This window comes from Arachis ipaensis, chromosome B2, assembly GCF_059453495.1.
Source record: "Arachis ipaensis isolate K30076 ecotype BB chromosome B2, ASM5945349v1, whole genome shotgun sequence".
NCBI classification, from domain to species: domain Eukaryota; kingdom Viridiplantae; phylum Streptophyta; class Magnoliopsida; order Fabales; family Fabaceae; genus Arachis; species Arachis ipaensis.
Window position 1 is genome coordinate 108,739,155 of NC_142437.1, and position 22,335 is coordinate 108,761,489.

The 22,335-nt window shown below is 32.6% G+C and overlaps 2 protein-coding genes across 2 annotated transcripts; one reads left to right on the forward strand and one right to left on the reverse strand.

Annotated features, from left to right (window-relative positions):
- Positions 1–5,055: 5,055 nt before the first annotated feature.
- LOC107627656 (UPF0481 protein At3g47200-like) lies at positions 5,056–6,483 on the forward strand. Its single transcript, XM_016330481.3, has one exon. The coding sequence runs from the start codon at positions 5,059–5,061 to the stop codon at positions 6,481–6,483; it is 1,425 nt and encodes a 474-aa protein (XP_016185967.1). The 5' UTR covers positions 5,056–5,058.
- Positions 6,484–12,988: 6,505 nt separating this feature from the next.
- Positions 12,989–21,282, reverse strand: LOC148575174 (uncharacterized). The gene is made up of 2 exons (XM_088505493.1): positions 20,291–21,282; positions 12,989–13,113 (listed from the first exon to the last, which is right to left on the reverse strand). The coding sequence occupies exon 1, from the start codon at positions 21,189–21,191 to the stop codon at positions 20,301–20,303; it is 891 nt and encodes a 296-aa protein (XP_088361619.1). The 5' UTR covers positions 21,192–21,282; the 3' UTR covers positions 12,989–13,113; positions 20,291–20,300.
- Between the last annotated feature and the right edge of the window lie 1,053 nt (positions 21,283–22,335).

Consider the following 22,335-nt stretch of genomic DNA (forward strand, 5'->3'; position numbering starts at 1 on the left):
GTGGGCAATACATATATTAATTATAATCACAAATTATGCTATTTCAAATTAAATGACTTATATAATGATGATCTCATTTATTGTTTTAAATGCTAATTGAATAAGTCATTATTACTTTTGATTTGGAATTAAATGAGAATAAAACTGGATATTATCTTTTATTCCTTAGATAATTATCTTTTTGGATTTTAGATATATTATCTTTTGGGATTTAGATACTATTTTATTTGGGTTTAAGGGTTTAATGGGTGCCATGCTCAAATATGAATAGACCTTCAGGGTTTCGGTCTCCAATATACCAAAGCCGCCTTTGTTACTCTTTTCCCATCAAAAGAGTTGCAGTTCAGCTACCTAGGAATACAGAAGGTTTTGGTTGAGGAAGATCGAAAGAACCACAAGATCCAAACTCTTCCGATCGTATGATTCATGTTTATGAATTCAGGTACGCTTCCGCATTATGTTATATTATATTTTTGATGATTCGATATGGATAATCTGAGTTAATAAAATTAATTTATTCCACCAGTGATATCCTAACAAATGGTTCATATTTTAATTAAAGGGTTTTAGTTAATAAAGTCAACTCAAAATTTTGGAATTTTGAAACTTTAAAGGATCTATAGATGTGATTCTAATTATGATTAATTATGAATAATGTTATACACATTTAAATTTTATTGTTAATTAATTATAATCAAGTTGATATAATATAACAAAAATCAATTATAATAACTGACATTAGTTCAAGTCTTATTGTTCAATTTAATTAGATTTAATTTAAAAAAATTGAATATATAACATTATTCAATTAATTATAAAGAGAGATGATATGTATAAACACAAAAACTAGTCAATATATAATGGGTTTGTTAACCTGTGTCTTAGAACACATCTTAAAAGAACTATAAAAAAATATTTGATCAGAAATTATTAAAAAATTTGTTATTTTCAATGCATTAAATATATTAAAATTTTAAAAATCTTTTATTATTATATTTTAGTTAATATATATTTTAAGGCACAAAATAATTAAATTCGCATATATTATATTGAGTAAAAATAATGGAAGAAAAAAAGAGAATTCATCAAAAGTAGAGGTAGCTAGCTACTATATAATATATAATTTTTTGTGCTTACTCCATCATTTTTCATTTTATATTTTTTTTTCCTATTATTTCCATCATTTCCAACATGTCTGAGGTAGAAAAAAAGGTAGATTATTGTTCTCGACCATAACTTCAGACCTATTATTTCGATCCACTAGGTCGGTTTATTACTGAGGTCTGAGGATGGAAAAGCTCTTTAGACCCAAGCAAGAAAAGATTAAGCCCGATATCCCTCCAAATTTTGAGAAATTTGACTTCACTAAAGCGTGAAAGTTAGTAAAATGATTAAGTAAAAGATTAATTACTATTAATTTTATAATTTTTATGAAATGTGTATTTTACTATTTTAATTTAAGAATAATTAATTTTTTATTTTATTATTTTATCAACTTTTTCACTTTAAAAAATTTTGATCCAATTCTAAAATTAACTTCCTTGGCTTTCCCAAAAGGAAAAAAATTGCGAGGATCTTCTCAAATCAAGAGATTTTCGACAAATCCTCATGACCACTACTGATAAAAATTTTAGAATTTTCAAAAAGTATGAACTTAACTCTAATTTCAGTACACCTCTTTATGGTAGATTGAATTATAATGCATTTTAAAAAATTATAAATACTATAAATTGAACACAAATTAAAAATAGAGAAATACAATTTATGTGCCCTTTTCTTTTGGGGTTAAAGTACAGTAGAAAAAGTGTTTAATTTGGAAGAAAAGGAAGGAATTTGTCCATATATAGTTACATTTTTTTGTTGTTTCTTTCTTTTTTATTTCATGTCAATGGAAATTAGGAGTTTGAGAAAAATAACCTAGTAATAATAAGTGTGGTTGGACTAATATTTTTAATATTTATGTTTTAAACTCATAGTTTATATTATTTTCAAATTGTAGACTATTTTTAAATCGATCCAAATTATTATATCGATGCATGTTAAATCCCATAATATATATAACAAATACATTAAAAAATTCATCACAAAACACACAAATCTATTAACATATAAACTATACTAATACTCAAAATTTTTAGAAATGTTGGGAGAAATATTACCAACTTAGGCTGTCTATTGTTTCCGCCTCTACTGGTGAAGAAAAAATATAGAGATTTTGTCATGTAAGAAGAGAAAATAATAAATAGCTACCTAATTTTTTATCTTAAAGGTAAATAAATTTTTTTATTAAATTTAAATATAAATAAGTTCTTAACTTTTGTAAATAGGAGATGCATAAATTTTTTCGTATTGAATGCATATCAACGTTAGAACAATTTATGTGTCTCTTATTTATGAAAGTTAAAAATTTATTTGTAATTTAATTTAGTAAAAAATTTATTTATCTTTATGATAAAAAAATAGATATTTATTTGTCTGTTTTTCGATTATTTTTGAAGAGATTGTTACGAACTTACGATTTTAAAAAGCACAAAAAAAATATATAAACAACCTATTTTATATTTGGTAAAAAAAAATATTATATGTTTATATTTTTTAAAATTAAAAATCTATGATAACTTTATATATTAATAAATGCCTATATTTATTTTATTTGTATGTTTATTATATTTATATTCATTCAAATTATTTTAAATATTAAAAATAAATTTATCAAGTATAATTTTTGCAGTTTGTATTTTTTAAAAGTTACTTTTATTTTTATTATTAAATATAACTACTATAATTTTTAAAAAGTTATATATGTTTAAACAATTAAAAACTAAACTAGTTTTGAAAAAAAAAAATCTCCAGATTTAAAAAAGAAAAAGAATAATAATATTCTTTTATCTCCACAGTTTTTAATGATTTTAGAATCATTCATAACCGTTTTAAATGAAAGACTAATCAATTAGAAAAACATGACGAAGTGATCGATCTCCCCTCGGTCAATGAATTCACATAAGACTGTTATCCAAATAAATGACTCTTATTATAACAAACGACCAAATGGAGAAACTTGAAGTCTTGAGTCTTCTCTTTAATATTAAGTTATTAACAACTAACCTTGATCACCGGCTAATTTATTTTGTTATTATAATTACCATAAGAACCATATGGGTTTATTTTAAGTAGATAGAAATTAGATGTGGTTTACATGTAATATATTAGAGAAATATTAGGGACTAATATGTTTATTAACATTAGTCAATATTTAGTTAATATTTTTTTATATTATTTTTTTTTTTTTTACCAAAGATAGAAGACTCGAACCCGCAATCTCTTAATTGAGTATGGGAAGACTATGCCATTTGAGCTATAACTCATTGGCATATTTTTTTATATTATTAGAATTTAAAATTTAATATTTAAAATTTAAAATACTGATTAAGTATATATATGTTAGCTAAAAATAATAAATTTCACATATAGTATTGTTCATATAATTGTTAAAATAATTATGTACAAACAAAAAATCAGTTATTAAATCAATCATCATATATTTATATATATAATTATATTACATAAACACAAAAAATAACTACTAAATTAATTATCAAAATAAATTATATAATAAAATATAAAATAAAAAAATTAAACAACATATATATTTTTACAAAAAATATATAATAATTAATTTGGTTATTAATTTATTTGTATACACAAAATATTTTTTATATTAATATATATAGCTAGATCCATGTAAAACAAACCGTCAAAGTTCAAACTATAGTTGATTATCTGTCTTTTCATGTGGGTCTAATATATAGATAAACTCCTTTATCTCCTCACTCCTCTCTTATTTTATGACTGAAGTGTAGGATTTTTTATTTTAATAAATAAAATAAATGTATTAATTATTATTTTAAATAAATTTAAAATTTATGATCGAAATTTGCCATTATGTCTTATCTATTTTATACTATGAACAAAATAATTTTGCACGCTTCTCGTTTACAGTGTAAATAAAATAAACACGTAGACGTGACACGTGTATATTTCGTTCACACGATAAACAAAATACGTACAAGGTTATCTCGTTCACAGTGTAAACGAGGTTAGGCAACAACTATATATATAACTTGTTGACAGCGTTTGCTCGGGTTCTAGTTTGAACTTTTCAAACTACTTTCTCCTCTTTTTTATCCATTTCTAACCATATAATCGATACATATGACGATGGCGCACACAGCTAGTAAAGACAGAGACATCAACAGGCTGAACGAGACTTTGCGAGAGCAACCAACTTTGCGGTTAGTTCTAATTTATTAAATTTTACGCAATCCTATATAGATAAATGTGTGTATATAACGATGGTTAAAATAGTAGCGAAGAATTAAAATATAGTTTGTATAGTTAGTATGCAATAGGTCATTAGTAGTAATTTAAATATTGTAAATAAGATACGTATAAAATTATTTCGTTCACAGTACAAACGAAATAAGTTAGTGTAACAGATTTTGGTCATAATTTTAAAATTATTTAATTCAGTAATTATTAGATTTAATTTATTTATTAAAATAAAAAATCCCTGAAGCCTAAACATGTAATAGAAGTCACATATAATATAGGTGTCTGCTGTATATAAAATAAAAAATATCAATCACCAGCCCATTCATGAATATTATGAACTTCCAAATATTTTTAACATAATATACAACAAGATTAAAAATAATTTACATACGGAGCACAGTTAGGTATTTAGTTAATAATTTTTTGGTTACATATAATTAATAATCATATGTTTGCTTAAAAAAAGAAGTGTAAAAAATAATATATTTTTAGTTGACCAAATAATATTCCAAAAAAAAACTTTTGTTGTTCATGTAACATTGTCCATAACAAAAAAGTCTAGGTGATTAGATTTTTGTAACTAATATCTAATTAACGATTTTACTTTTATGTCCTTCACAGTTCACAAATATAATTTTCGTTTCCTTTTAATTTGTGTTTAGATTTTGTATTGAAGTATAATCTAGTCAATATCAAGATTCATCCGAGATTATCGTATTGTTGAAGATGCGATCAGACTTCAGTTGGATGATTCCAGTGGAAGTGATGCTGGGTGCTCTGGACCATGAAGAAGTCCATTCATGCAGCATTTCAAAGGTTCCACCAATGCTTCGAGCCCCCAACGAGGAGGCTTACAAGCCAAAGCTGGTGTCCTTAGGACCCTGGCACAAGGGAGCAACACGCCAGCTTCTCCTAATGGAAGAAGCAAAACTCCGCTACATGCGCGACTTTCTTGAAAGAAGAGAAACTGGAACGGATACAAGAACATCAGAACTCAGGCTTCGGGATTGCGCCGTTGACATGATCAGTATGGACAAAGCGATTACTGCCTGCTACAGCGGCGACACAGAGATGGATTCCCATGAGCTCTCCAGGATAATGATTGTCGACGGTTGCTTCTTGTTGGAGCTTCTCATAAGACTTGGTTATTACATGTCGAAGAAGAACAGCAATGATGATGATGATGATAGCTATTTGGGTGATCCTCTCTTTGAAACAGAGGAGAAGGTAAGATCTGTTCTCAACGACATCGTGATGGTCGAGAACCAAATACCCTTGATCGTTCTAAAGAAGTTGTACTACAATGTCTTCCCTGATGAAGACATTGAAGTCAAAGATGACCACCGCGTTGCCAACATCGTGTTCGGTGCTTTCGGTTACACTCCGGTAAGAATCTCTTCAGGTGCCGCTCACATACTCCACCTCATTCATCTGGCCACGGTTGAAGAACGTGACCAGTTAGAGAAGAAGAGAGGGGTAAAAGCGTCTCAAGAGCTAAAGCGATGCGCTACTAAGCTCCGGGCTTCCGGAATAACCATTCGAACCGCCGCAAATAGCAAAGGCAACGGTAAAGTTCCGGATCTATTTGAAGATATTTTTGACTTCGACATAAGATTTAACGAAAAAGATAAGGTGCTGGAAATTCCGGCTCTTCGTATCAAGGAAACGACGGAAGTGAGGTGGAGGAATTTGGTTGCTTGGGAGCAGAGCAGGATTTGGGTGAAAAGGAAGTACACTTCGTATGCTTTTTTCTTCAAAGGTTTGATATGTTGCAAGCACGACATTGAACTGCTTGAGAAGAAGGGAGTGATAGTGAACGATAGCAAGAAGAAAAAAGAAGAATTGCTAAGTATGTTTCGGAAAATCTGCAAGGGTTCTGAACACATGGATCCAGGTTATGGCGGAATTTGTGAGTGCTTGAACCAGTATGAGGCGGAATCTAGGAACGCGTTTCGTGGATTGGGTATAAGGAGTTGGCACAGGTGCAGGAAGGTTTTTGAAATTCTTATGTACTATGCGTGGAATTGGTATGATGCTTTGATCCGTGATCATATCCCTACAGTGTGGAAATTCATAGGAGTTGTGGCAGCTATTGTTCTGCTTGTTCTTACCATCATGCAGACATATTATTCAGCTCGTTCTAATGGCTAGTCAACTAGGAATCTCTCTATTTTTACATTGGAATTTATGCACCATTTATTATTATTTTTTTTCTTTTCCTAGTTTGATAACCATAATGGAAGCCTCTATGTGCTTTCAAGTTTGATAGTTTAAACTTTGAATCCATGAAAGTTTTTGTTGGCCAATTAATATTTGATATTTTGATTTTTATTGTTTTTTTAGTATGTGAAGTAACAATTTTGCTAGGTAGACAACGGATATTGTGAACAACGTGAAATTTAGACTACAATCCTGACACATCAAAGGTAAAAGAAAAACAAACCTCCATTTCCAATTACCCTACCAAAAACCCTATTTTCACATTTCAACTTTTAACTATCCCTTTTAACTCTATTGACCGTTGCACCTCTATTCTCCCAAATCTCCAATTGGCGCCACTCCTTCCCTCACCAGCCACACTTATTGGCGCTACTCCATCCCTCATCACTCAGCCTCAGTGTCAGGCTGTCAGCGCTTCTTCTCTCACCAGCCCAATTATCGGCGTCGCCCACTCCCTCACCATCAACACTCATCGCTGTCGAGATCTTCTTCCTCATCTCCTTTTTCCCGCCTACGCTGCTGCACTCTTGTTCGAGTTGCACCGCCGCCTTCTACAGGTAGAACAGACCAAGCAGTAGCAGTAGAACCAAGCAAGCCGCAATTTAAAAGCCGTTGTACACCGCTATCACCGCTAACTTCAGCAACATCATTTTTTACTACAAGAAGGTTAGTGATAGTTAGGGTTTTATTTCTTAAATGAATGTTTATGCGATGTATTAGACTCCAAGAAATAGTTAGATGTTCTGTGATATTTGGTTGAATTATTGGAATTTTTTTCATGAATGTTTATGCAATGTATTAGACTCCAAGAAATAGTTAGATGTTCTGTGATATTTGGTTGAATTATTGGAATTTTTTTCATCATGTAGACTATTTTTTATTTTTGAATAATTGGACTCAACTGGAAAAAAAAAAACATGAGACTGTTGCTGATTTGCTTTTTTTTATTCATTACTATATCTTTCGCATTTTGGATTAGTTAATCTAGGATTCAGGTAATATGTACAGGTATTTGTTTTGTTTACGTAGTTAATCTTTTGCTTAATTTCGTATGTTGTTTGTGAGTTAATTAAATAATTGATTGAAATTTATTTTGGTTGTGGTTAAATCAAGCTAATTAAATTTGGTATAATAGTAAGAATGTAATATATGTTTCTACTATGTACTGGGATTCAGACGCTAGTTATAGTGGTTTGAAAGAGATGTATTTTGATCGATTGAAATAGTTAATTTTACGTTTTGTTGTAAACCATTTTAAATGATTGGATAATTGGGTTCAAACGGAAAAAAGGGGGTCAATGTTGATAATATGCTTGGTTTCTATTTTTCTCAATTGTATATGTTTCTCATTTTGGTTTTAGAGTATTTTTAAAAAAAAGAAAAAGAAAAAGGGTACAGCTCAGCTTGACATTTGTTGAATTGATATTTCTTGTCAATCTAGAACTCAAGTAGTATGCATGGATGTTTAATTGTTGTGATATTTTGAATGAGATGTACTTTAATTAGTTGAATTAGTGGAATTTTTGTCTTCTTGTAAACCATTTTAAATGGTTGAATAATTGGGTTCAAATGGAAAAAAAAAAAAAAAAAGACGAGTCAATGTTGATGAATTGCTTGGTTTCTATTTTTCACGATTCTATTAGTTTCTCAATTTGGTTTGGGAATTTTTTTTTTATAAAAAAAAAAGATACAGCTCAACTTGGCATTATTGAATTAAAAATTTATGTGAATCTAAAACTCAGGTAATATGCAGGGATGTTTATTTTTCCTTATATGCAGATGTTCATTTTAACTTGAGTGTGGATTTAGTCTAAAAAGTTAGTTTAGACTTTGTTTAATTTGTCAGTGACATGACATAATTAACTTAGCTTTAGTAGTATGCATTCATTATGGTTTGCTAATTAAAATGCATGGTTATTCTATTATTCATTGGATGCTTGTTCTCGAATCAGCTTGTAAAGTTCGGATGGTGTGAAACCTAACCTTTGATTGGTCCTTAACAGATCGTAAATGCACCTGATTTGTGCTACTGAATAGAATATCCAAATGGAAAAAATGTAATACGTAGTTTACTGTTGTTGGCTTCGACTTCAACATGAATGTACTTGTTTCTCACAGCTACCTTCTATTTTGGTAGAAACTAGTAGGGAAGCGTTGTTCACCTTACTATATGAACGGTATGATCAGCCACGTGGAAAAAAAATAATGCCGAATTGAAGCCGAAGGAGATCGAAGATATTGGATTCAGATTCCTAAAAGCAAATCCAGCACTAACCTGTAAAACAGGGCATCATGGTTCAGCTAACAAGGGTCTGCGATGTAGGAACAAGCACATTGAGAGTATATGTCAGTAACATTCGCATTAACGCCGAGTTGATTGGGGGGTTTAGGGATTCTTTCTGGTGGTGAGTTTGTCTTTCATATTAAGCATCCTTTGTTGTGTCAAGTCATTCGATTTCAGTATTTAGTAATTTTATGTACTTTAATGTTTCAAAAATGCAAGCGACGACTTCGCCACACTCGACAAAAAGAATGCTACCCATGTGGCAATTGAAACACAATTCCAAAAAAGAACGACCATCAAACTGCATGATTTCGTCTACAGCTGCTTTATAGAAACTGAAGCAGACAAGATGGAGTTCAGACGGCACTTCATCTTAGTAGTGCTAAAGATGTTCCTGTGCCTAACAAGTCAACAAACAATATCGCCGTGGCACATGTCCCCTATTTAGATGTCTCGGACCTAAGTAGGTTCAATTAGCTGTTGAAGACTTTCAAATGGTTGGAAGCGACGCTCCAAAAATATAAAATTAAAAAGCACGAAACCTGTGGAGACTGCATGTTCGCCCTATTGGTATCATGGTATGTTACGTTTTTAAACTACTAGTATATCCGGCATACCATTTATTTATGTTGCAAATCAAAAGTTGTGAACTTCTTTTCTCTAGGTATTGTACTTCCAGCAGTTGAAGCATGGTTCGCTTGATGACTATCAAGAATCGGAGCCATGGGTCGCCACATGGACTACTACTGAACTTGAAAAGAAGGCAACAAATGTTATTTCCAAGATACTAACCTAGACGAGTTCTTTTTTATACTGTACTATGATAGCTTGCTTTCACATGAATATGATGTTTTTTATAATCCGAACGTTTTTTCTCATATCTAACTTGGATGATTACTAGCTAATTGATACTTTGGATCATTAAACATCAGGGACCCATCACAAGCAAAGCGAAAAATGGTGAAAAACCTAAGGAGGGGGGAGCACGTAAGACAATAACAAAATCACACACTAAAGAAGCGCGCTCAGAGAGGGCGCGAAAAACTTCATCGCTTCCGATGGTAAGTTCCTATTGGAATTTGAGTAAGCTACATTGATTCTCTTTTAACTAAGACAAAGATGCCAACTTTAATTGAGTACATCATTTGCTAGTTTGGTATAGGTTTCTCTAACTATAGAAGTGATCTTGTATTTTGGTATGAATTGGATATTTTGTATGGTTACAATTTTAGTATTCTTATGTGAACAATTGCATGGTTATTCTCTGATTTTTTGAATGTATCCGAATGGAGAAGCACTGACGCTAAAGAGCCCAAAGAGAAATCCATAAAAAGGTAGCCCATTAAGATGACAGAACAACCACCATCAGGACAAAGACGCGTATTCCGATCGAAAAAACAGACAGCTGTAACTAAGGTGAGTATATTTTATTGTGTGTTTATGTTATGTTCTTTATACCATAATTTGTCTTTATGATATAGCTGGACATTAATTGAACAGAATTCAAATAGATGTTTATTTCCTAATTATAATGGTTGTTTTTTTTATTCAGATTAAATATATATCTTAATTAATTTATTAAATAAAAAGTTAATTAATACTAAATGCACAACCAAAATAATCGTGCTTATAAACTAAATCATGATATACTTTCTAGTAAATACAAATCCGAAATCCTTTACCTACTTGATTTAGAAGCTATATAAAATACCATGCATTGGTGGGTTGCATTCACACGTGTATATATTTTACTTTAATAAAGTGTATATATATAGTAGATCATTCCCATCAATTTCCTACTATTTCCTTTTAATTATTTTATCTATTTTTTTTATATATACGAAAACAAGGTTTTATTGCATATAAGTAGTCAAACATTATTTATAAATGACATATTAAATATTAGCAATGAAGTTTATACAGAATCATCTTCTGCTGCTTTTTTGTATGTTCATTTCTAAATATTTTGGTTGTTTTTTTTTATGCCACGTTGAATATTTACATCAACACAGAAAAGTAGGACAACTACGAGGAGAAAGATGTGCATTGTCAAAGGTTGATCATGCAAAAACAACAAAAAATCACTTTCTGAGAAAGCTACCTCATAGCATACCGAGACACATACAGTAGTTTCCGACTCTGATGACGAGGATAATGAGTCAATTGCCAAGAGAATGTGTCAACTGTTTCAATATACAGGGAACCCACAAGATGAGAATCTAGGGGATGATGAGGTCAATGTCAATCATGAAAAAACTCTTGAAAAGCCGTCAAACCCCAAAGACCCTGATCCAATTACACCATCAACAGTACTGGTGCAACTTACAGGATATAATTTTGACAGGCAAGTTGTTTGTGATAAAATCTGTTGTTTGTGCCTGTTTTGCATATGCTATGATTCCAGTTCCTTTAAAAACATAAACTCTTTCTTTTATCTAACATCAGTTGCATTCGACATAGGGACTTTGACATGTATGATGCAGATTTTTGCAAACTACTATCAGCAAGTGTACCGAATCGTATCAAATAATACTTCAGGAGTGGGTTATCGTTCCCATGAAGATTAACAGACTAAGCAAGAAATGGTCAATTGATTAATCTAGTCAGACAATCAGAATTTAGGGTTTTAGAATTCCTTAGCATAAAAGCAGTGAATAAAATAAGACAAATAGTAAATGGTTGGGAGAGTAATATGATTAAAAGAGTTAAGGTTTCAGAGATGTTAAACTTCAGGAAGAATTCTACTTTAATCATGCAAGATATATCTATGGCAAATCATTAGTAATCAAATCTCAATCCCTTGATAATTCAATTTCTCTTAACTTAATAAACCATCAATTCCTTGATTAATTGATTATGAAAAGAGGTGAACTACATTCACTGATTTAGAAACCACACAATTTACAAGAGTTAACTCTAGTTGATTCGATGTCACTTATCAAGTCTAGTTTCAAAACTTAAAGAATTATGAAAAGGAGTTTTCAAGCTTAATTCCAAAAATCAAATTTTTCAATATGATAATTAGAATTCAGTTTAGATTAGAACTATTTCCCAATAGATTCAAACCCTTGTGTTGAAGAACGAAAACTCTTTCTTGAGAAAACATCAATGCATTAGTCAAAAGTAGAAAAGCTATAACATTAGTCCATTAGAATTAACAGAACCCCTAACCTTAACTAAAGAGATTAGTGACTCATGCTAAGCTTGAAAATCAAAGACAATGTATGAAAAACGGCCCAAAGGTCCCCGTCAAAGTTTTTCGGGAGCCTTTTATCCTCAACCTAAAACAAAACTTAAAATCCAAATTCAAACTTCATTAAAAAAAAATCAAATCAAATCTTTCGCAATTAATCTTCAACTCCCATTGTGATTTAGGTCCAAAGCTTAGTGATTCAATTCTTCAACAATGCAATGTGGACCTAGGTGATAACTTGATGCTTGTGGGTTCTTATGATCCGTTATTTTTTTAACTTGTGTGATTTTATTGTTGCAAAATTAGAAAAATTTGAGATATATCCAATCCAATAAAATAACCATTCACTTAAGAGTAAAAATAACTATCCGCATGCCTATGAATTAAATATCCAGCATGCCTAGTGAATTTAACTAGCTATTAATAATTAGACTATTAAAGCGTTTGGCTAAGTGTTTCATACGTATATTTTTGCCTTGTGCCAAACTTTTAGGGCTAACAAGTTAAAGATTGTACCCTAAATATTTTAATTATTAAAATTTTAATATATATCATATTATAAAATTATTTAGTTTAACAACTCCATTTAATGCGCAAAAAAGAAATGACTAAATTTTTCCGGTCACAATTCGAAAGGTAAAGTACTCCTTAACAACTCAAAAAGTTTTTAAATTAGTTTCTAACTATTAAAATAACTCGAACATCCAGCATATTTTAATCAAATAATCATTCGCACGCCTAACGAATTAAATATCCAGCATACTTAGTGAATTTAACTAGTTATTAATAGTTAGACTATTAGACTGTTCGGCTAAGCATGTTTCATACGTATATTTTTGCCTTGTGTCAAACTTTTAAGGCTAACAAGTTAAAGATTGAAACCTAAATATTTTAATTATTAAAATTTTAATATATATCATATTATAAAATTATTTAGTTTAAAAAGATAAAATTAGTGTGTAAACAACTCCATTTAATGCGCAAAAAAAAGAAATGAGTAAAAAGACAAAAAGACAAAACCAAACAGAGGAACCAAATTCCATTTCATCACTTCCTGACTCAATAATGTCCGTAACTTTACGACCTGCAATTGAACACAAAAAGACAAAGCCAAACAAAGGAACCAAATGAAATATCATACCATGAAGTAACTATCAGAAAAATAAATAACTAGTCAATAACCAAAAAATCAGACAAACACACAACAAGAGACATCTAATTATATTAAATCATCCAACAAGAAACAGCCGTCCTGAATTTTTTATTATTGAAACTTCTAAACGTTAACATAAAATCAAAATTTTTGTTTATTTTATATGTATAATTATTTTTTTAAAAAATATTATTATTACTTTTAATCTTTCATTGGAATTATTATGACTCTCAAATTACACTAACCAACACAGTTCCAAAAAAAGTAATACGCATATATGAATAAATTTTTCCTAAAAATGAAATGAGATAATTTAGTCCCATTTTACCACTATCATATGAAATATCTCACTTGATTTTATCAAAATAAAGTTAAATTGAGATAATTCGTTTCAATAAAGATGTTTATGTTCTTTACACACACACACATATATATATATATGACCAATTTATTGTTATAAAATATTTGGTTGAACTGAAAATTATTATCGTTTGCCTTATTATACGGATAAAATATAATAGAATAATCCATTTATATTATGAACAAATATCCGATTTGTATTAAAAATAAACAACCGCATGCAAAAGCAATTTCTACTGCATACCTTGTCGGATTGTTGACGCTCCACAACGCATAAAGTCAAAATATTGCCATCTGAATGCGTAGAATGGTCATTGATGTAGGAGCATAGGGCATTAGAACCTCCTTCATCAATTGAGGATTCCATCAACGGTCCAATGGCATGACTTCAAGCCCAAACACAGTAATGATCTTGGGATAGCTGACGCGGCGTCACTCTTGGTTACCACGAAAGGGTCCAGAGACTAATATGGTGCCCAGAACTGAATCTCGAGGACTAGTATAGATAATTTTGAATTTAAAAAAATTACGTGGTAAAAGATATAAATATGAGAGACCACTTTAAAAATTTTATCGAGCTATGTGATGTTAAGCGAGTAGAAGTAGAACCCATCTGAGAACTGAATTATGGAGGAGTACAAACAAAAAGATTATATTTGAAGCTGCGGTTAGAATTTCTTGTTAAAGTAGTGACGGCTAGGGAATAATTACCGACTACATGGTTAAATGCAAAACTGGATGTTGAGAAAGTAGATCGGTAAGATTTTGAGCGCCTTAAATTCTAAAGGGATTTTGGCACAATGACTTGAACAACAAAAAATCTGTTCTTGGGCAATTCACATAAATAAAATAAATTGGAGAAACTGTTACGCAAATACAAAATTCAGAAAAACCAGACGCAAATGCAATAAACCCAATTATATGTAATCCGCGACATCCTAACGCGGAATCTGAATACACGTAATCCGCTACACTCTGTCGCGGATTACGTTGAGAAGCTGCAAACACATAAACTGCTACACCCTGTAGCAGTTTATGAACAGATGGGCCCAGAGTGTATTCCGCGAGACCCTGTAGCGGATTATAAAGAGAGTGGCTCACTATATAAACCACGTGAGGGTGTAGCAGATTTCATTTGAGGAGTTTTGATAGGGACTTAGAGAGAGAAAGTAGAGAGAAGGCAAAGGATATTCTTGGAGCAGTGGAACAATGGAAGATGAACGGCGGTTGTACGGGCTCAAGGCATTGCTCACGTAACCGGAACCATCAATGAAGAGGTAAGTCTCTTTATTTTCTTTCAATTGGATGATATCTGTATATTTTATTTAACCTTAAGGAAGTTATTTATTAATTAAGAAAAATAGAATCTTAGTTTAGCTTAGGTTTTGAAAATAAAAATATGAAATTTAAAATTTAAATTTAAATGTAGAGAATTTGAAATTTAAGTTGTAGATGGTAAATTTGTAATTTTAAAACCTAGGTAGTTTACATCTTGAAACATAAATTCTGGTTTGGTAATATCAGTGTTAGAAATTAATCAGGTGTTCTTAGGCAACAGAATATGCCGTTACATGATAGGATCATACCTTACTTGGAAAGGGCTAGGTTGTACCACCTGACTAGGCTGAACGCGCATTGGTTCAGGTTGGATGAGCCTCTGGTCAGCGCATTTATCGAGAGGTGGCGGCCTGAGACCCACACTTTCCATATGCCGTTCGAAGAGTGTACTATCACGCTCCAGGATGTGGAATATCAGTTGGGGCTGCCCGTGGATGGCCAGCCTGTTTCTGAGTGCATGACTAACTTTCACTTGCACATCGAGGGGGCCAGACCGGCGTGGGAGTGGTTCCAGGAGTTATTTGGTGAGCTTCCGCCACCGGATAAGAGAAAGTTATACACGGTCCACTTCACATGGTTCCATGAGAGGTTCAGGGTGTTACCGGCTAATGCTTTCGAGGAGACCGTGCGCATTTATGCACGTGCGTATATTATGATGCTTCTGTCGACGCAGCTGTTAATGGACAAGAGTGGTAATCGGGTCCACCTTCGGTGGTTGCCATTTGTGGCGAGACTGACGACATAGGCAACTATAGCTGGGGCTCAGCTGCGTTGGCATGGTTGTACCGATGCATGTGTAGGGTGGCAAACAGAAACGTCACCAACTTGGCCGGGCCCCTATAGTTGCTATAGTCATGGATCTTTTGGCAGTTCCCCACACTGAGGTTGCAGGGGTTTGACACTTTTTCTTTTCTGTTGGCATCTAGGTATTCGTTAATACACGTATTCTTTCAAGTTATTAACATTCTACATATGAAATTACAAATTTATGTGATATTTCTATCATTCAGATGGGCCACATATTTACCCACGTTTGATGGGAAGGAACAACGGATTATTCAGTATCGCCTAACATTAGATCGACTGGGTGATCGAGATGTAAGTCATTTGCTTTTTGTTTTCAATATAGAGTATCTTCATAGTAAGGACGGCAGGGGTGGAAATAAATGGTTCCCCACTTACTATAGGACATGGCATGAGCATTGGGATGAGTGAGTTCGCTCTGTGTTGAGTATCTAGAGAGTGGCTGATCCTGGTCCATCCATTGAGTTCCTGGACTGGTGGTACCATATTACACACAGGATTCTGTCACCGGGGGTTGCATTTGCAGATCCCATGCCAGTTGAGGTTCCGGAGGATGCTATACTCAGAGGGTTGTCGCAGGCGCCCGTTAGAGTTCCAGCATCGGATATGCTCGATAACAGACACATGGAGCAGAGACGATGCATTGGTACACGTGCCAGTGATCGGGAGTGGCGCTGTCTCGACGACATGATGTAGGAGGGGCAGCTTGGTGGTGGTGATGAAGGAGGCCAATCAGATCATCGCCGGCATCGATCTAGTGCTAGACGACGGGCTGCTCGTGCTGGACGAGCACCTTCCGTCCACCATGATGACGAGGTTGGATCGTCCCGTGGTCGATCACCCTACTAACACTCAGGCTGGTGGCACTGTGGAGGCTTGTATGGGTGGTACACATTTTACTCACGTATCTAGCTCCCAGGTGATGCAGGAGCATGTATCTTTATGTTTGTATCGTTAGCTAAAGTAGTCTAGTTTAGTATATATTATTTTATTGTGTTATGAGTTAGTCCCACATCGCCCGAGTCATGAAGGTTTCCCGTCCCCTACTAGTATAAATATGCATATGTACCTCTTTTGTTTATGAGTTGAATTCATTGAGTTATATATTTAAATAAACCGTGTGCTTATTTTTCTCTAGGCTCTTTAAGAGTAAGAGGTGCATCCTTGGCTTAGCCAACCAAGGTGGGTTCTTGTCTATTTTCACCATAGTGGGTTGTTAACCTCGCCAAGATTGGTAGTCCAAGCAACGCCCCGGCGTCAGTTTGGTATCAGAGCAAGGTCGGTTCTCGACTTGCTCCAGTAAAATTTTATTTGGTTCGTGGGTACGATCTTTAGTGCAATTCTCTCGCTGTTGGTACAAGTTGTTGTCAATACGGATTGTCTGTTGCGAAGTTCCGGGTAATATCGTTCTTTTCTCTTCTTTTGGTGCCTTTTCTGTTGGTGGTTATCTTTGTTCATTCCCATCATTATCATCATTGGTGCATTCCCATCATCATTGTGCATCATCATTATCATCATAACATCGACGCCCAAGCATCAACCTCATTGCATAGTAGTAAGAGATGGCTCCAAAGCGTAGAACTACTCAAGAGATTGAAATGGAGGAGTTGCGCCGTCAAGTTAAGGAGTTGCAAGAACAGCTTGCAAAATATGAAGCTGCTTAAAATAATAATGGCAAGCAGAGTGATGACAGTTCTTCTAGCGAAGATGATAATGGAAATCCATTTCATTATTCTTCTTCGTCTGAAGATTTGTCCACACGAAGAGCACGACACAACAACATGAAAGCTAAAGACTTGGGAATCAAAATTGATATTCCTGAGTTTGAAGGGAGACACCAACCTGATAATTTCATCGACTGGCTTTGCACAGTGAAAAGAGTGTTCGAGTTAAAAGACATTCCAGATGATAAGCGTGTGAAGCTTGTAGCAATCAAGTTAAAGAAGCATGTGTCAGTATGGTGGGAGAATCTCAAGCGTCAGCGAGAAAGAGAAGGAAGAAGAAAGATCAAGACATGGGATAAAATGCGTCGTGAGCTCAAGCGCAAGTTCCCCTGAATATTACAGGCAAGACACCTTCATCAAATTTCATAATTTGAGACAAAAGTCATAATCTGTAGAAGAATATACAATGGACTTCGAAGAGTTGCTTATGAAGTGTGACAATCAAGAGCCTGAAGAACAAACAATTGCTTGTTATCTTGGAGGACTAAACACAGAAATTTCTAATGTTGTTCAGCTACAACCATATTGGACCTTGGATGATGTCATTATGTTGTCATTAAAGATTGAAAAGCAAAAAACACAAAGGAATAACACTCAATCGCCGAAAGACAAAGAAGTCATCCTTGATGGTCAACAAGAAATGAAGATAAGATCTTATAGAAGCAACAAGGAGCGTGGATCATCAGGTAAGAAATGCTTCAAATGTCAAGGTTTTGGGCATATTGCTACTGATTGTCCAAACAGAAGGGTTATCACTCTTGTTGAGGAAGAGGTTAATGAAGAACCAATTCAGAAGCAAGAGGAGGAAGGTAAGGTTGACTATGCTATTGAAGAAGTTCCAGCCGATTGTGGAGAAGCTTTAGTAGTTTGTCAAAGTTTGAATACTGCAAGGGTAATAGAAGACGAGAGTTGGCGATGCCACAACATCTTTCACACAAGATGCACTGTTGAAGAGAAGGTTTGCATGGTCATCATAGACAGCGGAAGTTGTGAGAATGTTGTCTCAAATTATATGGTAGACAAACTGAAGCTTCCAACCGAGTTACATCCTCATCCTTACAAGTTGCATTGGTTAAAAAGGGAGAATGAAGTTAAAGTCACAAAACGATGTTTAGTCCAATTTTCTATGGGAAGCAAATACAAGGATAAAGTGTAGTGTGACATCATCCTAATGGACGCATGTCACTTACTGTTAGGACGTCCTTAGTAATATGATCGTCAAACTATTCATGATGGTTTTAAAAATTCATACTCTTTTATCATAGATGGCAAGAAGATCATTTTAACTCCATTACGACATGTAGATGATCAAAAGAATCAAGCTGAGCTGTGCCTTTTTACATCTTTCAAGACTAAATGTACTCGCCAATAAAATCTTTCGCCAATACAAGATGAGCCTTTTTCAACCCAGGGAGGATAATGCAGGAGCCCTTTCCAACCCAGGGAGAATGATGCAGGAGCATGTATCTTTATGTTTGTGTCGTTAGCTAAAGTAGTCTAGTTTAGTATATACTATTATATTGTGTTATGAGTTAGTCCCACATCGCCCGAGTCATGAAGGTTTCTCGTCCCCTACTAGTATAAATATGCATATGTACCTCTTTTGTTTATGAGTTGAATTAATTGAGTTATATTTATATAACCACCCCTGATAGGCGACGCTTAACAAACCGCTGGAATCTCGTTTCGCGGCGGCTTAAAACCGCCTCAAATCACTCCAAGAACCGCCGCTATTTTCCGTTTCCTTTGTAGTGGCTTAGCCGACCAATGTGGGTTCTTGGCTACTTTCACCATAGTGGGGTTGTTAACCTCGCCAAGATTGGTGGCCCAAAAACGCCCCAACGTCACCAGGTATAATGAATTTTAAAAAAAATAAGGCTAAAATAAAAAAAATTAGATCTAGATTTTCTCTATTATAAAAGGAGAGTTCTGTGATGACATTAGTTTTGGTGACTAAGAGTGACATAAGTTTAACCTATAAATAAAATATTGATATACGACAAAAAAAATTATATCTAAGACCAAAATAATTCTCTCTCTCGTAATTTCTTATGGTTATTTTTATCAAAATAATTTCCCATAACTATTTTTATAATTATATAAAAAATTTCAAAAAAATAACACCAAAATAATTTTTTTAATTATATTTATAATTATTATTTTATTATTATTTTTATTTTTAAAAAATAATTTCTTATAATTATTTTTATGATTATTTTTACTAAAATATTTTTTTATAATTATTTTTATTTTTTAATTATTTATTATTTATTATTATTAGTTTTAATAATTTCTAAAAATAACACCAAAATTATTTTTATTTTTACCAAAATAATAACAAAAATAATTAAAAATTAATTTTGGTATTATTTTTAAAAATTATTAAAAATAATAATAATAAAAAATAATTATAAAAAAATTATTTTAGTAAAAATAATTATAAGAAATTATTTTTTAAAAATAAAAATAATATTAAAATCATAATTATAAATATAATTAAAAAAATTATTTTAATAATGTTATTTTTTAAAATTATTTTTATAATTATAAAAATAATTATAAAAATTTTTTTTAATAAAAATAATCATAAAAAATAAAAAAAAAGAATCATTTTAGTCTTAAATTTAATTTTTTTATTATATATCAATATTTTATTTGTAGATTAAATTTATGCCATTTTTAATCATCAAAATTAATATCACTATAAATATTTTACTTATTGGTCAACTTTATAACATCCGTGTATAAATCTTGACAAATATAAGGGAGATCATATAAATATACAATATTAACAAAAAGGAATGATAGACAAACCTATACTATCCTGTAAAGAAATTTCAAATAGAAAAACAAGAGTCTTCAAACTCTAAACAAAGCCTTACCTACGATACCTCACACATGGTATTTGAAAAGCCACAGCAACACAATACAGAAGACAAAGATCATAAATGACACAGAGCAGCTAGAATTGTTCGTAGCTTTCGGTAGCAAAGGATCACGGGCATAACTATCTGATGTTTGGAGTCTAGAATAATCAATCCCTGCATCCAATGGCCAAGAAACAAGATCACAATGACGACTATCGGATGTTGGGTGGCTAGAATCGTTCCTTGGATTCTCTAGATGCTCAGAACTGCGAATAAAATTACTATAGGTGGTTGTGTGCCTAGAACCTGTTTCATCAGAATTTGGCAGTTGAGTAGTACTATGGACAAAACCATTAGATGTTAACAGTCTAGAATTCATAGTAGAACTCAATGGTGGAGCATAGCGGCGAACACCACGGTTAGATGCAAAACTTGGTTCCGAGGCAATAGATTTATTATAGGATGATGTTGAGTGCCAAGAACCCATACTACGGCGAAAAGGATCACGTGTCAAGCGGTTAGAATTCCGGATAGAAGTTGATGTGGGGTCATAATTATGGACAGCACGATTAGATGCAAAACTCCATACCGAGTCAGCAGAGCTATCGGATGTTAAGCGGCTATAACCAGAACCCGTCTCAGAAATACTAGAAAGTGGAGGTGTACGGACAACAGGAGTGGATGTGAAGCGGCGGTTAGAATCAACTGCCGGGGAAAAATTCCGGACGGCACGGTTAGATGCAAAGCTTGATCCCGAGGCGACAGTTGCGTAGAGGGATTTTGAGCTCCTGGAACTTGATGGCTTAGTAGTAGTAGTATTGCGGACATAGCGGCTCGGAGAATAACCGCAGTAGGCACGATTGGATGCGAAACTACTCGCTTCTGATGCAGCAGATGAGCGCCGCCTTGAACTCATCAAAGTAACTAGCCTTGTTAGTATTATTGGATCGATGATCGATTATGAAATGGAATGGGAGTTGCATGCCTTTTTTTATGCAGGTGGAACAAGGATTCTGTGGTCAACGGTTATTAGAAATGGTGGGTGGATGGCTGAATGCGGACATCTTAGCTAACCTCTAAATTCTTTATGCCACTTGCAATCCGACTTTTAGAAGAGAAATATTAGGTGAATTAGAATTTGTTGTTTTTTGTTATTATTTAATTTTTAATTTAATTTTTTTTAGTTTAGAAATCTAATAACATATTTTATTCTATATGTTTAAATATTAATGATTAACTCATAATCAAAAACCATAAATTCTAATAGCTCTTTAATATTATTATGTGCAACCGAAAACGTATTGAATACCAATATTATATGTCTAAATTTACTGACAATGTTCATAATTTACATTTTAGAAAAAACATTTGAAATAGCTAATTTTAAAACATTTATAACTATACTAAAAAGAACGTCCAAAATTTTTTTAGGCGTTTTATTTTTAATGTGTTGGTTGAAATTGGTTGTTATATTATTAGTTTTATAGTGTGATTGTAAAGAAATTATCGTATTTATGCACTGAAATAGTAGTTGTTTATTATTAGTATGAGCATACTTTCTCTTCTTTCTAATTACATATACTGTCTTCTGCTGTTACTCCTTAATTAATAATCAAATGAAACAGCCAAGTTCATCATTCGAAAAAATATAAAATAATGTTGTTTGTAATTCATTTTTACTCTGAAATCTCAGTTTCTTTTATATTATTATTGGATTTAGTGGTTCTCTTGACATTTTCATTTTCGTTTTCAACTAATGAAATCTTCGGTTAAAATATACTCCAAAGGGTTGCATGGAATTTTCGGCTGCATGTCAAAGTCTCCTCTGATCCTTCAGTATTTCCCGATTTCAAACGCGGACAGCTCATATTATGCTTATTTTAATTTTCTCCAATCATGATAACCTTCAATTTGCTCTTGTTTTGTGTATTAGAATAACCAATTAGGTTCAGAGATCAACTTTTGTTTTTGGGATTAAATTACAGTTTAGTAGTTTTTTTCGTAATAACATTATATAAATATAAATTTTTTAAAATTATGTTAGTTTTATTTTGATATTA